This window comes from Danio aesculapii, chromosome 2, assembly GCF_903798145.1.
Source record: "Danio aesculapii chromosome 2, fDanAes4.1, whole genome shotgun sequence".
Classification (NCBI taxonomy): Eukaryota; Metazoa; Chordata; class Actinopteri; order Cypriniformes; family Danionidae; genus Danio; species Danio aesculapii.
In genome coordinates this window covers 56,237,391-56,252,771 of record NC_079436.1, presented here as the reverse complement: position 1 = coordinate 56,252,771, position 15,381 = coordinate 56,237,391, and the positions used below count along the sequence as shown (strand labels likewise).

At 38.2% G+C, this 15,381-nt stretch overlaps 1 protein-coding gene across 1 annotated transcript; it reads left to right on the top strand.

Annotated features, from left to right (window-relative positions):
* Nucleotides 1-4,969: 4,969 nt before the first annotated feature.
* Nucleotides 4,970-5,239, top strand: LOC130237520 (cortexin-1). The gene has a single exon (XM_056468488.1). It carries the CDS (start codon nucleotides 4,970-4,972, stop codon nucleotides 5,237-5,239), a length of 270 nt encoding a protein of 89 aa, XP_056324463.1.
* Nucleotides 5,240-15,381: the final 10,142 nt, after the last annotated feature.

Genomic DNA, 15,381 nt, shown 5'->3' with positions numbered 1-15,381 from the left:
GCCCCTGCTCCGCCGGGATGCCCTCCTCATCGGCAGTTCATACCACCTGAACACCGGGTAGATCTGATCCACTCCTTACATACCTCGCTAGGCACTGGACATCCAGGGATCAACAATACTCTCTCGCTAGTATCCCAACGATTCTGGTGGCCAAACATGGCAAGGGATGTGAGGCAATATGTTCAGGGCTGTAAGGACTGTGCCCAATCCAAGAGCCCACGTCATCTACCCGCTGGAAAGCTCCATCCCTTGCCGATTCCGAACCGTCCCTGGTCACACCTAGGAGTGGACTTTATCACTGACCTCCCCTCGTCAGAAGGTAATACCTGTATTCTAGTCATCGTAGATAGATTCTCAAAGTTTGTCAAACTAATCCCTCTGAAAGGTCTTCCCACAGCCTTTGAAACAGCCGACAATATCTTTAATCAAGTCTTCAGGTCATTTGGTATTCCAGAAGATATTGTGTCGGACAGAGGTCCACAGTTCATCTCACGTCTATGGAAAGCCTTCTTCAAGCTCCTAGGTGTGGCCGTCAGCCTCTCTTCTGGATATCATCCCCAAACCAACGGGCAGACAGAGAGGAAGATTCAGGAGGTGGGACGGTTCCTGAGGACCTTCTGCAGTGGTCACCAGAGCTCCTGGAGCCAGTATTTGGGCTGGGCAGAATATGCCCAAAATTCACTGCGGCAACCCTCCACCGGACTCACGCCATTCCAGTGCGTCCTGGGCTTCCAACCACCGCTCTTTCCCTGGGATGGCGAACCATCTGATGTCCCCGCAGTGGATCACTGGTTCCGGGAGAGCGAGAGAGTCTGGGACGAGGCTCATCAACATCTGCAGAGGGCAGTCCGTCGAAGCAAGGTAACCGCCGATAGAAGAAGGTCTGAAGAACCCAGATACACACCCGGACAAAAGGTGTGGCTATCCACCCGGGACATACGCATGCGACTGCCCTCTCGCAAGTTAAGTCCCCGATTTGTTGGTCCCTTCACCATCGTGGAACAGGTTAACCCCGTCACCTACAAACTACAATTACCCTCTCACTACCGTATTCACCCTACATTCCACGTATCACTCCTGAAACCCTATCACGATCCTGTTCTTCCCTCCACAGAGCCTGACCACGAAGAGGAACCCCCTCCTCCACTGCTCCTAGAAGAAGGAGCCGTCTACGCAGTGAAGGAGATCTTGCGTTCCCGACGTCGTGGTGGCCAGTTGGAGTACCTGGTGGACTGGGAAGGGTACGGCCCCGAAGAAAGGACATGGGTTCCCAGAGCTGATATTCTCGATCCTAGTCTCATGGTGGAGTTTCATGAGAGCCACCCTGAGTTCCCAGCGCCTAGAGGCAGAGGGAGACCACCACGGCGTCGGAGGTGTCGGCCCTCAGGAGCGGGCCCTGGGGAGGGGGGTACTGTCACGGATTGGTCAGGCTCTCACGATCCCCACTCACGAAGATCACCATCACCTGACTTCTAATGAGCACACAGCTGCATCACATTCACGAGCACCAGATAAAAGCACAGCACTCCAGTCGCTCATTGTCCGGGCTCGTCTCGACGAAAGCGGACAACTGAGCGACCACTCAGCGTAGTCATCCTCAGCTAAAACAAACGCTTTACTTACCTGTTCTCTTTGTATTCCTCCTAGTCTTCCTGGTCCACCCGAATCGTCCTGTCTCCCAGTCCTTCCAAGTCTGTGTCATCCTCTGTCAGCTGTATCTGGTGTGTGCTGTCCATCCTCGTGTATTCCTGTTACCCAGCCACGGAGGAAAAGACCCCAACATCATTCCTGATCCTCCTGGCTATCCTTCATGTGCTCCTTGTTGTCATTTAATAAACACCCTAACGTTTCCTTACCTCTGTCTCCTGTCCGCTTCATAACAACAATATTTTAACTAGTCTAGAAAATGTTTCTTGATTTAATCATTTTAAGATATTTGGACAAGAAACAAGTCAAAAACTGTTAGCAAGAGACATTCTTTGCAGTGCACACATGCATCTATGCTGATTATTTCTCCGGAGGCTGAAAAAAGAGGCCATTTTAGTGCTCAGATGTTGCTTTTTCATTACAAGAGAGCCGTTTTACGTACTTAAAGATTTTTCTACCAAATGCAGAGCTAGAAACAGACACTGAGGAGTCTATTTGTCATGCATTTGAAGCATAAAGTCATAAGCTCTCATTATTTGACATGAAATGATAAAAAAAAGCTGTTTTTTTTTGTTTGTTTGGTTGAAAGTACTTCATATTAAGATCTCAGATTTTTTGAGTGATTAAGATATATGAAGTTTAACCTTTTATAGGACACCTGGAGTGTTTCTGGGTGTTATTACAGTACTTATGAACTTTATATTGATGATATACTGACATTAGTTTCCGACTCAATTCATTGTTTCTTAAGCATGTATCTTAAGCATCTGACAAATATATTCGTTGAAAAATTTAGTTACTCTGCAAATATATTTGTATAACAGATAAAAGAATATATATGCATATATATATATATATATATATATATATATATATATATATATATATATATATATATATATATATATGTGTGTGTGTGTGTGTGTATATGTGTGTATATGTGTGTATATATGTAAATATTTCCCAAATGATGTTTAACAGAGCAAGGAAATTTTCACAGTATGTCTGATAATATTTTTTCTTCTGGAGAAAGTCTTAATTGTTTTATTTCAGCTAGAATAAAAGCAGTTTTTAATTTTTTATGAACCATTTTAAGGACAATATTATTAGCCCCTTTAAGCTATTTATTTTTTCGATAGTCTACAGAACAAACTATCGTTATACAATAACTTGCCTAATTCCCCTAACCTGCCTAGTTAACCTTATTAACCTAGTTCAGCCTTTAAATGTCACTTTAAGCTGTATAGAAGTGTCTTGAAAATCATCTAGTCAAATATTATTTACTGTCATCATGGCAAAGATAAAAGAAATCAGTTATAAGAAATGATTTATTAAAACTGTTATGATTAGAAATGTGCTGAAAAAATCTGCTCTCCGTTAAACAGAAATTGGGGGAAAAATAAACGGGGGCTAATAATTCAACTTCAACTATATATATATATATATATATATATATATATATATATATATATATATATATATATATATATACATGCACACAATTTTTCTTGTTTAAATATAAATATTGGATATTAATCAATATCAGTAAAGTTACCATATAGGGTCTTAACCTGATTAAAGGTTAAGGTATCAAGGTGTCTTCAGAAGACAGGTGTGAAATTACTGATTATTTTAGCGTAATCAATATTATTATTATTTTTTTTTTAATCAATGTAGTTTCAGTAATTTTGTTGTATTTCTTTTGTCATTTTTAATTTATTTTAAAATATGTGATTTTTTTTTTAATTAATTTATTTATGTATTCAGTTTGGTTTGAGTTCAACTTTTTTAAAATGAGAAATTTTGTCTTAGTGACTAGCTGAAATAAGATACGTTAATTTTATTCCTGTTCCAGTCATTTTGTTGCGTTTGTTATCATTTTTAATTTATTTTAAAATATGTCATTTTTTGATTAATTTATTTATTTAATTAGTTGATGTTCGATTTGAGTTAAAAAAAAATTTAAATGAGAAATATTTCATTAGTGTCTAGCTAAAATAAAAGAAGTTTCTTTTTGTAATTTTCTATTTTTTGCTGCATTTAACCCTGGCAGGAGTCACTGTTTGCTCTCCATGTGATCATATATATATGAGATCATATATATATATATATATATATAGTATATTTTATTTTATCATAATTTTCATTAATATTAAATTTTTTTAATGTAGTTTCAGTAATTTTGTTGCATTTTTTTGTCATTTTTAATGTATTTTAAAATATGTCATTTTTGATAAATTTATTTATTAATATTTATGAATTAGTTCGGTTTCAGTAAAACTTTTTAAACAACCAGAAATTTTGTCTTAGTGACTAGCTGAAATAGAATAAGTTTTTTTATTTCTATTACACAAAATTTGTTGCATTTTGTTTAAATTTTTTATTTATGATGAATTTATTTTATTTATTTATTTAATCAGTTCAATGTTTGAGTTTGAGTTCAACTTTTTTCAAATGAGAAATATAGCCTTAGTGACTAGCTGAAATTAAATACGTTGATTTTATTTCTGTTCCTGTCATTCTGTTGCATTTTGTTGTCATTGTTTATTTATTTTAAAATATGCTATTTTTTGATTAATTGTTAATTTTTATTTATTTAATTAGTTCAATGTTCGGGTTTGAGTTCAACTTTTTTCAAATGAGAAATATAGCCTTAGTGACTAGCTGAAATAAAATACGTTGATTTCATCAGTGTCTAGCTAAAATAAAAAAAGTTGCTTTTTGTAATTTTATATTTTTTGCTGCATTTAACCCTGGCAGGAGTCACTGTTTGCTCTCCATCTGATCATATATATATATATATATATGAGATCATATACTAGACTAGCTGAAATAGAATAAGTTTTTTTATTTATATTACACAAAATTTGTTGCATTTTGTTTTCATTTTTCATTTATGATGAATTTATTTTATTTATTTATTTAATTAGTTCAATGTTCGAGTTTGAGTTCAACTTTTTTCAAATGAGAAATATAGCCTTAGTGACTAGCTGAAATAAAATACGTAGATTTTATTTCTGTTCCTGTCATTCTGTTGCATTTTGTTGTCTTTGTTTATTTATTTTAAAATATGCTATTTTTTGTAAATTTTTTAATTTATTTATTTAATTAGAGTGGATGTTCTGTTTAAGTTTAACTTGAGTTAAAATGAGAAATATTGCTGTAGTCTCTAGCTGAAATAAAATACATTTCTTTTTCTCTTTTAGCTGCATTTAACCCTGACAGGAGTCTCCGTTTGCTCTCCATGTGATTGATCTCAGTGTGATGCAGTGGAAGCAGGAGGGATTTTAAGGCGATCTCATGTGCTTTTCTTGAACTGAAGATGAGTGAAAGTCCTCTGATGGAGTACAATCTAGCGTCGTCTCTGGCCCCCGTCTCGGATCCCGGGGCCACAGCGGGGCTCCTGCTGGCTCCGGACAGCGAGCAGGGCACGGCGCTCTGCTTTGTGGGTCTCCTGCTGCTGTTTCTGGTGTTTCTGCTGGTGCGCTGTTTCCGGATTCTCCTGGACCCGTACAGCAGCATGCCGTCCTCATCCTGGTCAGATCATAAAGACGGATTGGAGAGAGGACAGTTCGATTACGCGCTTGTGTAAATGCTGCACTGGTGGAGAAATAAAGAAAACAACTAGTTTGCACTGTAAAAAATAACCGTAAATTTGCAGTTTTCAGTATTTTGTGATTCAAGTTTTTAGTTTTCCCTGTTTATTTCTGGATTTTAATTGCATTATGGAAGCTTGATCTTTCTTCCAGCAACTTTTAACCTTGAAGTGTTTGGAAAAAGTGACTTTAATGAACATTTTTAATAGTTAGCAGGGATATAATAAAGTCTGGGTTGGTGTTACGGTTAAAGAAAACCTTGTAATATTCTGCCAGTACATTTTCTGTTATTTTACAGACTTATTTCAGATTTTTGTGACAATTAAACATACAAAAGTAACAGAGAAAATAACAGAAGAAATAGAAAAAACATATATAACAGTACAGAATTGATAAAAAAACACACTATAACCCTCATATTGTGCAACACACACTATATGATGTGCATTCCTTATACAAATTAAGCATATAAACAGGTCAGTACCAAACGTTGAGGTTGGCAGTGTGTGTATTAGGTGAAATAAATAAAGATAATCAAAGAAAACAATGGGAAAGTAAAATATATATCAAGAAAGAGTTGCATGCTTGTGCTATATCAGGCTAGTACTTATCTGGAACAGACTAAAAGTGCAAGATGGGCAACCAATCATTCTGCAGTAACTGCTTTAAGTTTCAGAGATTTGACATGCTCCAAGAATGGCAACCAAATGTTTATTTGGCTATATTTATTCAGACTATATATATATATATTCATTCTAATTTAACAAAAAAATCAGGCGTCTTTAGTCCACTGAGTATGGGATAGGGGTTGGGGAGACTTCCACAGGATTAAAATACTCCACTTAGCTAATAATGACAAATGCTATTAATTCAGAAAAATAAAAAGGTAGCTCACAGTCAGGGGGGAGGACTCCAAACAGGCCAATTTACGCAAAAGTATCAATTTACTAGATGTAATTCCTGAAAATGAATAAAAAACAGACTCCCATGAAGGAAACTAAGCAGGACAGGGCCAAAACATGTGAACTAGGTGGCTAACATGACATCTCAGTTTGAATCAATAGCTGGGAGATATCATTTCTTATACATTATATTATCTCAAACTACTAAAATGTCAATAAAAGTCACTTTGTTAAACTGTAGAGTTGAATTTTCAACTTCAAATGTGGATAGAGCAGAGATCAACAACCCATAATGCAATTCACAACCGTAAATAAACACTTGTGAATCACTGAATACAGAAGCTGTTCATTAACAGATATTATTGACAGTGTAGAGCATATTTTACCTCCAAAGAAAAAAGGTACATTTTATTTATTACTATTGTTATTAATGACAATAATTTGATTACATCATAATATGCAGTGACCAGCATACTTGAGTACACCCCCTTTTGAAAATTAGTTTATCTGTGGACAGTATTTTGCTGCATTTAAACAGTTTTATTAAACAGTTATGTACATTAAAATAGGGCTGTGCGATATGGCCGAGAAAAAAATCACAATTTTGTTGAATAATATTGCAATTTTGAGTTTAATCACGATTTTTTCACACACAGACGTCTTACAGTGTGAATCTGTCACATATTTCTAAAGGAAAACAAGTGGATCTTTATCAAAGACCAGTAACATGGCTCGGTCACACTTTATTTGTTGAATTTAAGTTACATTACATCTACATGCCAACTAATTCTTAGGTTTGGGTTAGTGTAAGTTGACATGTACTTGCAAAGTTTTTTATAGTCAGTTAAATGTCTGTTGAAGGAGCAGTATTAACTGATATTAAGCAAACAGTCTACTAATACTCAGATGGACCATCAAAATAAAGTGTTACCGATGTTTCTAAAACAGACATATGGCAAAGAATAAATAAAAATCTAGTAAAGGTGTAACATACTGTCTCTAGAACATACTGTCAAAACACATAAATGGACAACTGTGTGTGCTGTCCAACTCAAGTAAGGCTCCAGTGTTCTGCTTGACCAAATATCAGAAGTAATCAGAAGAAATAATCAGAATTTTTTTTCGCCATGCATTCATCACAGACCTCTTTGTGCAAGGCTGTGACATCGGCTGTTGTCACATCTCGAATTTTGTGCGCACAAGTTTTCCAATGGAGGTGCGAGGCTTGTGTGCGCATATTGAGAGGGTGTGTGCATATTCCAGGCATACCTAGTTGAAAACATCTCTTTTCATCCATTCATTCATTTTCTTTTTGGCTTAGTCCGTTTATTAATCAGGGTTCGCCACAGCGGAATAACTGGCAACTTATCCAGCATATGTTTTACACAGCGGATGCCCTTCTGGCTGCAACCCAGTACTGGGAAACACCCATACACTCTCATTCACACACATACACTACAGCCAATTTAGTTTATTCAATTCCCTTATAGCACATGTTTGGACTGTGGGGGAAACCGAAGCATATATATATATATATATATATATATATATATATATATATATATATATATATATATATATATATATATATATATATATATATATATATACAAAAATATTACTGTAAAGCATCCTATAGAATGTATTTAAAGGAGAGCTCTGTAAGAGATGTGCTCATTTATGCTGAGCTCTGCATACTGTTACATACTGCTGCTGCTACTAATTATTATTATTATTATCTTTTAGTAATGTTAATATAATTACAAATAATCATTTTTATCTGGCCACATTTTCACACATAAATTGTAAATGTATTCATAAAATAAGCTTTTGTAGTTAATTATATAACTTTAATTATTTAATTTTAATTATGCCGTTTAATGTATTCAATAATATGACTATTTTTTCCCTTTTTTGTGTGTATGCAGAAATATGTGGTGTGTTTTCTTTAGGTTTTGGAGTAAAAGATGACCTAGGAGTGTTTTTAAGAAGTTTAGTGAGATTAAACCAAATATATACTCGTCCTGACATGATAGAATTATTTGATTTATTGCTCATTTCAGTTCAAACCATATTAAATTCACCAGTAGATATTTGATTGTGTTCTGTGCATGTATGATCATGATTAGTGTAAACATATCTAAAACCACCTAGAACATCTTTGCAACCACATAGCGACTTCCTGGCAACCCCTTAGAACATTTTAGCAACCATATAGAAATGCCCTGGCAACCACTCAGAGCATCTTAGCAACCACCTGGAACATCTTAGCAACCACATAGCAATGGTCTACCCAGGCCTATGGCAACCTCATAGCGACACCCTGGCAACCCCTAGAACATCTTAGCAACCACATAGCAATGCTCTGACAACTACCCAGAGCGTCTTAGCAACCATCTAGAACATCTTAGCAACCACATAGCAATGGTCTGCCCAGGCCAATGGCAACCTCATAGCGACACCCTGGCAACCCCCTAGAACATCTTAGCAACCACATAGTTATGATGTACCCATGCCTATGGCAACCTCATAGTTAAACCCTGACAACCCCCTGGAACACCTTACCAATCACATAGCGATGATCTTCCCAGTGCATCTTAGCAACCTCATGGCAACTCCCTGTCAACCCTCTAGAACATTTTTGAAACCACTTAGCAATGCCCTGACAACTACCCAGAGCATCTTAACAACCCACCTTAAACGTCCTAGCAATCACATAGTGATGGTTTACCCAGTGTATCTTAGCAACCTCATAGCAACTCCCTGTCAACCCTCTAAAACATTTTAGAAACCACCTAGCAATGCCCTGGCAACCACTCAGAGCATTTTAGCAACTACCTAGAACATCTTAGCAGCCACATACTGTAGCAATTGCCTACCTGGGGCATCTTAGCAACCACATACTGTAGCAACTCCCTGACAACCCCCTAGAACATCTTAGCAACCACATACTGTAGCAATAATCTACCCGGGTCATCTTAGCAACCTCAAACTGTAGCAACTTCCTCACAACCTCCTGGAACATCTTAGCAACCACATAGCGATGGTCTACACTGTGCATCTTAGCAACCACATATCAACTCCCTGAAAACCCCATAGAACATCTTAGCAACCATATAGAATTGCCCTGGAAACCACCCAGTGCATCTTAGCAACCATCTAGAACATCTTAGCAACCACATACTGTAGCAACTTCCTGACAACCCCCTAGAACATCTTAGCAACCACACACTAGCAAAAGTCTACCTGGGGCATCTTAACAACCTCAAACTGTAGCAACTCCCTGACAACCCACTGGAACATCTTAGCAGCCACATAGCGATGCCCTACACTGTGCATCTTAGCAACCACATATCAACTCTCAAAAAACCCCATAGAACATCTTAGCAACCATATAGAATTGCCCTGGAAACCATGCAGTGCATTTTAGCAACCATCTAGAACATCCTACCAACCACATACTGTAGCAACTTCCTGACAACCCCCTAGAACATCTTAGCAACCACATACTGTAGCAATAGTCTACCCGGGGCATCTTAGCAACCTCAAACTGTAGCAACTCCCTGACAATCCCCTGGAACATCTTAGCAACCACATAGCGATAGTCTACACTGTGCATCTTAGCAACCACATATCAACTCCCTGAAAACCCCATAGAACATCTCAGCAACCATATAGAATTGCCCTGGAAACCACCCAGTGCATCTTAGCAACCATCTAGAACATCTTAGCAACCACATACTGTAGCAAATTCCTGACAACCCCCTAGAACATCTTAGCAACCACACACTGTAGCAAAAGTCTACCTGGGGCATCTTAGCAACCTCAAACTGTAGCAACTCCCTGACAACCCCCTGGAACATCTTAGCAACCACATAGCGATGGTCTACACTGTGCATCTTAGCAACCACATATCAACTCCCTGAAAACCCCATAGAACATCTTAGCAACCATATAGAATTGCCCTGGAAACCACCCAGTGCATCTTAGCAACCACATACTGTAGCAACTCCCTGACAACTCCCTAGAACATCTTTGCAACCACATACTGTAGCAATAATCTACCTGGGGCATCTTAGCAACCTCAAACTGTAGCAACTCCCTGACAATCCCCTGGAACATCTTAGCAACCACATATCGATGGTCTAGCCAGTGCATCTTAGCAACCTCCTATAGCAACTCCCTGATAACCACATCATGAAGCCTTTGCAATCACCCAGAACATCCTAGCAACTTCATAGCAGCACCCTAGCAACCATCTAGAATATTCTAGCAACCATATCGCGACCCATTGGCAAACTATAATCCATTTACAGGAATTATGCATCTGTATTATTTTCCTTAAAAAAAAAGGCTGATTATTTTTTATGCTACTGTTTTCTCAACAACAGTACTGTACATGTGAACTGCTTAAATGTTTATATTAAAGGTGCAGTATGTAAGTTTGACCCCCAGAGGTTGACCTAGGTATTGCACTCCTGGATCAAAACAAACGCAAGCGCAGGTTGCCAGATTGAGGACAGGAGTGAGTGATTTAAACTGTGTTTTAAATAAAAGCAACGGCACCCGATAGAAGGAATATTCTCCATATTTAAAGGAGTTTTTTATTGAATTGATATATTAGAAACGGCTTCTATTACTCACAGGTGAACAACAGAAAACTAGACAATCATCTCAGGTACACCTCATGTGCTTTATTCAGTGTTAAATGCTAATAATGTGAGTCTGAATGCCATTTTTTCTGTGTGATGGCCCCATGGCCGCACTGAGAACTCTGGGATCAGTTGAACTATTTAAAAAGCATTTAAAGACGCACCTTATTGGTCAAGCTTTTAATGAACAGTATTAGTGTTTCTGTATTTGGATTTTTAATCAGTTTTAATATGTTTTAGCATGTTTTCTTTTACTGTCATGTGTTCTTTTACTTGTCTTCTCTTATTGTTAAGCACTTTGTGACTCAATGTCTGGAAAAGGTGCTATATAAATAAATCTTTACTTACTTACTTACTTACTTACTAGTGTGCTCCAATGTGTCTCTAGTAAATCTGCTGAGCCTAAAAATAATTCATTTGGAATCGACAAACGATGACTTGTTTGACACAACAGAAACAGGACACTGGGGTCCCAGCTTCCACAGCAGCTCTATGGATTCCTAGTATAGATTCAGGTAGATGCATGATGGTGTAAATGCTTAAATTTGGCCCGTTTGCATTTTACATTCTTTTAAACACATGTAGATCCTGCTTGTCAATCAGGCAACGCTTCTATGTTCGTTCTTGCTGTCAGTTGTGGGGAAAACTGATCGATGAACATTTGATGATAAACCGCTGTGAGTTTAACTGCAGGCGCTGTGTGAAGCTCGTGCACGATAAGGGGAGTCAGATTTGGATAAACTTTCCTTCACCTGCTTGCGGGAGGGCTAACGCAGTTTGTGCTACATATTGGTCACGACTAACTGAATGGTTACAGCACACAGTTACGTTTTGTTTACAAAATTGGACATAAAATTTAAGTTTCAGGTGGCGCAGTAGGTACTGCTGTCACCTCACAGCAAGAAGGTTGCTGGTTTGAGCCTGGTTCAGTTGGCTTTTCTGTGTGGAGTTTGCATGTACTCCCTGCGTTCGTGTGGATTTCCTCCGGGTTCTCCTGTTTCCCCTACAGTCCAAAGACATGCGGTACAGGTGAATTGGGTAGGCTAAATTGTCCAAAGTGTGTGAATGAGAGTGTATGGATGATTCCCAGAGATGGGTTGCAGCTGGAAGGGCATCGGCTGCATAAAACATTTGCTGAATAAGTTGGTGGTTCATTCCGCTGTGGCGACCCCGGATTAATAAAGGGATTAAGCTGAAAAGAATATGAATGAATGAAAGTTTCCAAACTGCCCAAATTTTGCAACCCAGGCTCATTCTGAAAACGTAGTCCCGAGGACGTTTCTGGAGACCGCGAATTATGTAGCCGGAGGTACGTACGGCTGCATTTCATTTTTTAAGCGAACGTTGCGGGGCGGTATGACGCCGTTCCTTTTAGCGCTTGCCGGCTGACCGCTTGCCTTCGTGTGGAGGGCTTTCCCGCCACAACCAGTTTGTCCGGTTAGCTCGTCCTGTGCGTCAGCGGACTTGAGACGGAAGAGAGGAGCTGACCATGACGACGATGACCGGGTTTGAGTCCGGGGAAGAACGATTCCAGAAATCAGATAAGACTAAAACAGAATCCAGGAAATAAAGTGAAGAGGTTGATAACAGGGTGAGAGTGTGGTAAAATCCGAAAATGTGGTAAAAAAAAAAAAAATCGGACGAGGGCTTTTCTTTTTCCAGACGGCTTTTGTAAATCGTTGGTTGGGTTTAGGGCGGGCGGGTCAATCTGTAAAATTGGTTGGGTTCGGGGAAGGAGGAGGGTGGGTCGGCCGGCCGATTGGCCAGTCGCCTAGTCAATCATTCAGCCAGTCGGACAGACAGCCGTTCGTTCGACAGCGGCCTCTGGTGGGTTCACGCAAGAACAGCGCGGGCGCGAACGGCACTCGTGGGAGATGTCCGAGAAGCCAAAAAGGTGCACACAGCGGCCTCTCGCGGATTTGCGAAAACCAAAAACTGCAAAAATACTTACCTCCGGGGACGTATTTCGCGGTCTCCAGAAACGTCCTCGGGACTACGTTTTCGGAATGAGCCTGGGTTGAAATTTTGTCAACCCGCCTGAGCCATTTTTTATTGCACAATCAATCAAATTCGAAACCGCCCAATCTGGCAACACTGTATGCGGTTTTCCACCAACACAACCCGGGGTGCTGAAATATTTGACTTCAGCATTGTTTTTCAGATAAACAAGAATGTTCACTGAGCATGTTTCTGAATATCTGCAAACATATCATGGTATTTTAATGCTTTAGAGGAGCCAAAAACCCACACACAGCACCTTTAATTCAGTGTGTTAAATGCTTGTCCACTTTGCAGGTGCATTCAGTGATGACTGGAGCAAATGTGCCTTTTATTGCAGGCCAGGTTTATTTTTGTATCAGAAACTCTATTGCCTGTCTGTGCTTTATTGATTTTCCTGTGGTGTTGACAGTCCGTTTGGGATTAGTAGAAACGTTTTATCACTTACAAAGGGCAAAACTGTGTACAAACAGAGGGGTTTTCTATGGAAAATGTTTCTTACTCTGTTTTTGTTTTAAGCAAAGATTTATTTGCTCAATAAATGACTTTTCCTCTTTGCTATATTATTATGTATTCCTTGCTTTTATTCTGAGATTTGAGGTGTATTTTATATTCTGCACGGCTATACAGAGATTGAATTACTGCACAAATGACATTTATACATCAATACAAAAGTAAATAAATATAATTATATAGGGGGCGGCACGGTGGCCAAGTGGTTAGCACTGTCAGCTCACATCAAGAAGGTCGCTGGTTTGAGTCCAGTGCATGTTCTCCCCGTTTTGGTGTGGGTTTCCTCCACAATCCAAACACATGCGCTATAGGGGAATTGAATAAACTAAATTGGCCATAGTGTATGAGGAAGGGAAGGGAATCCACTGCGTAAAACATAGTTGGCGGATTATTCCACTGTGGCGACCTTTGATAAATCAGAGATTAAGCCGAAGGAAAATGAATGATAAATATTTCTCCAAGTATATTTTACAGAACCATTTCAGGTAAATGCAATATGCACTAATAATCATATAAATATATAAGTTTACATAAAGATAGTTTGACTGTAAAAATTATTAGCTGAAAGTTTAATTCTTTTTCAAATTTTCTAAAGTGCATTTTTTAATGGAAAGCTTTTATTTTTTAACACTTTTTTTGAACAGTTTTAATAACTAATTTCTAATAACTAATTTTTTGTCTTTGTCATGATGACAGTACATGATATTTTTTTACTAATTTTGCAAGATACTTATCTATCTATCTATCTATCTATCTAGATATATATATATATATATATATATATATATATATATATATATATATATATATATATATATATATATATATATATATATATTTAAACACACACACACACACATACAGATAGATAGATAGATAGATAGAGAGATAGATAGATAGATAGATAGATAGATAGATAGATAGATAGATAGATAGATAGATGCAAAGAAAACAAATCTAATTAGTTTACAAGTTATGCTTAATAAAATGAAATGATGCAGGGAAAAAGTATTGAACAGATGAAGAAAGGGAGGTGTATTTGGCAGTGAAAGCCCAGACAGCAGCTGAAGTCTCTCAGTAGTTCTTCAGCAACCCTCTGCCCTTCCTCAGTGCAAATGAATATCAGCTGCTTCAGTCCAACATCTGCATTAGCAGGAGGATGAAGATGAAACCAGGGTGGACATTTCAGCAAGGCAATGATCCAAAACACAACCAAGGAAACTCTTAAATGCTTTCAGAGAAAGACAATCAAGCTGTAGAATGGCCCAGCCAATCACCTGATCCGAATCCAATAGAAAATACAAAATAAAGCTCAGATTTGATAGACGAGACCCACAGAACTATCAAGATTTTTATACTCTGTTGAAGTCTGTGAGAAACTCACACCTGAGCAACGCATGTGACTTCATTCTCCATATGAGAGGCGTCTTTAAGCTGCGGCACCAAAAAAGCCTTTTATAGAAAGTGTTAAATACATTTCAGTAGTTAGGCTTGAGTAAACAGTATATATTTTTTTAACTAATTTTATTTCAGCAAAAACAAAAAATCATTTAAGTGAAGTTTCATAAACTAATTTGGAGCGGAGCACGTGATATGATTGAGCACGTCTGGCCACTCATCTGTAATCAGTAATAATCCAATCAGAGTGATCCTAGTTGACTATAAATGGATCATTTTCTCCCTAATGTTTTATCTTCGTTTGGAAGAATCCCTCCTGCCACCCCATCTCCTCCTTTTCCTCCCTTTTCTAAAAGGGGAGCTCTCGAGACCTACCTGATCTCGGATCTCCTGATATGCTTATCGACCGGGCGGGAGCCCTGGGCTCAAATATCTCCGAGCTCAGGGTTCTCTCCCGGGACAGCATGACAAACCTGCTTTATACGCCAAGCATATCTAAGTGGGAACTCTTGAAACAATCCTTAAACATTTTAAATATTTGAATAAAATCATAAGAGAGCGAATCATTTTGCCTGTATCAAATGTTAATATTGTAAAAAACATTTTGAGCAGAATTGTTTGTTTCTGCTCCCTGTTAGCTGGATATACCAATACTGATCATTAACAGCAACACCA